General features: G+C 56.8%; 1 protein-coding gene across 6 annotated transcripts in view; it reads right to left on the reverse strand.

Moving 5' to 3' along the window:
• The window catches only part of RPS6KB1 (ribosomal protein S6 kinase B1), a 40,373-nt gene extending 39,003 nt beyond the window's left edge, over positions 1–1,370 (reverse strand). For 5 of the 6 annotated variants that reach the window (XM_086360571.1, XM_086360569.1, XM_086360568.1 and 2 more), the window contains exon 1: positions 1,162–1,370. Coding sequence is in view for 3 of the 6 variants with exons in the window: in XM_086360568.1 (XP_086216694.1) it covers positions 1,162–1,302 (141 nt within the window). In the remaining 3 variants the exon portion in view is untranslated. Of the gene's footprint in view, positions 1–522; positions 644–1,161 lie in introns of those variants that run through there. The other variant, XM_086360566.1, reaches the window with a different exon arrangement.
• Positions 1,371–1,499: the final 129 nt, after the last annotated feature.

Below are 1,499 nucleotides of genomic sequence, written 5' to 3' on the forward strand. Positions count from 1 at the left end.
TAGTTAGAGCAAATATCTGACTTGAGTCATAAACCCATGTACTCATCTAGACAATGGAATTTACAATCTAAATTATCATGAGGTTATCACTGATGGTCATTTGCCCCAGAATCAGTGATTTAGCATGACAACACTATTTGTGAACGTCAGGTACAACTTGTGATTTTGCAATAAATTTATCTTGAATAAAGAATAACTAAGACAGCAGAGGTAAAAACGAGCTATGCATTTAGGAAAAACAATTCTAAATTTAGCACCCTAAATTACTGCAAGGAAAGCCCTCACACCACCATTCACAAGTCTCAGTTCAAGCAATTTATTTTTGGCAAGCCAAATCACAGCTGTCAACGTTGGTTTTTTTCCACCCCAAAATTACATCAAGTATTTCGAAAAAAATATAGACATCTATAACTAAGGGAAAAGTAAGTTACAAATGCCGTGTGTCGTTATAAATTATTTTTTTAAGTCACACGGAAGGGGTTTTTTTAATTAAAAAAAAAAAAAAAAAGCAAACAAACAAACCCTGGAAGATGCAGCAGAGCCCCCTTGCTCCCGAAATAAAACTCCTGGTGGCTGTAACTGCAGCGGCAGCGCTACTCCCGACAGAAGTTTTCAGCTGTCACTTCTAACAGCTGAGCGCTTCCTAGGAGAGAAGCGACAGGCCGAGAAGAGAGGTGGTTGTGGGACGTCTGAAGATGCAACACTTGAGATCTTACAGTCGAAGGGACACCCTTTCCGCGCTTCACCTGCACTTACGGGACACCCAGCAAACGCAGTCCCCCTCCCCCCCGCACACGCTTGCAGCACGCGCGCCCCGCACACTCAGGTCCCGGGGCTCCGGGCAAGTCCGCCGCGCGCGCCCGTCCCCGTCCCCTCCACGGGCTGCTCCCGGCTGCGCTCATCCGGAGCGAGGGGCGCGACCGGCACCTGCAAGCCCAGCAGCGGCCTCACACCTGAGGGCCAGGTCCTCCCCGCCCGCTGCCCCGCTCCGGGCCGCGCGGCGCCTCGACTCCTCCTGGATCTCCGGGAACGACTCGCGCCCCCCGCTCCCGGGTCTCCGCGCCCTCGGACGCGCCGGGCTTTCCCGGGCCCGCGCCGCCGCCCCGGCCCTGTCACCTCGGGTGCCCCCCCCACCCCACCCCCGGGGACCCCGGGCCTCACCCCCTCCTCCAGCTCATCCTCAGAGCCCGCGTCCTCTGGCTGGTCCAGGTCTATGTCAAACACCCCTGCCATGTCCTCAGCTTCCCTGTCTCGGAAGTCCGGCGCTGGGTAGAAACCGTCCCGCCTCCGTCGTCGCCTCATGGGCCCGGACCCGCCGCAGCCACCGCCGCCGCTGCCGCCATCACCGGCCGCTGGGGCTCAGTGCGTCTGCGCCTAGGCCCCAGACTGGCTCCTCAAGTTCGGCATCGAGGCATGCGCACAGGACTCCGTGAAGCCGAACTATGGGCAACGGACATGCGCAGTGCCGCCGCCTGGGCCAGGTACTGGCGGAAGCATGC

This window comes from Bos grunniens, chromosome 19 (assembly GCF_055505025.1).
Source record: "Bos grunniens cultivar Pamir isolate PY7600 chromosome 19, Bosgru_T2T1.0, whole genome shotgun sequence".
Classification (NCBI taxonomy): domain Eukaryota; kingdom Metazoa; phylum Chordata; class Mammalia; order Artiodactyla; family Bovidae; genus Bos; species Bos grunniens.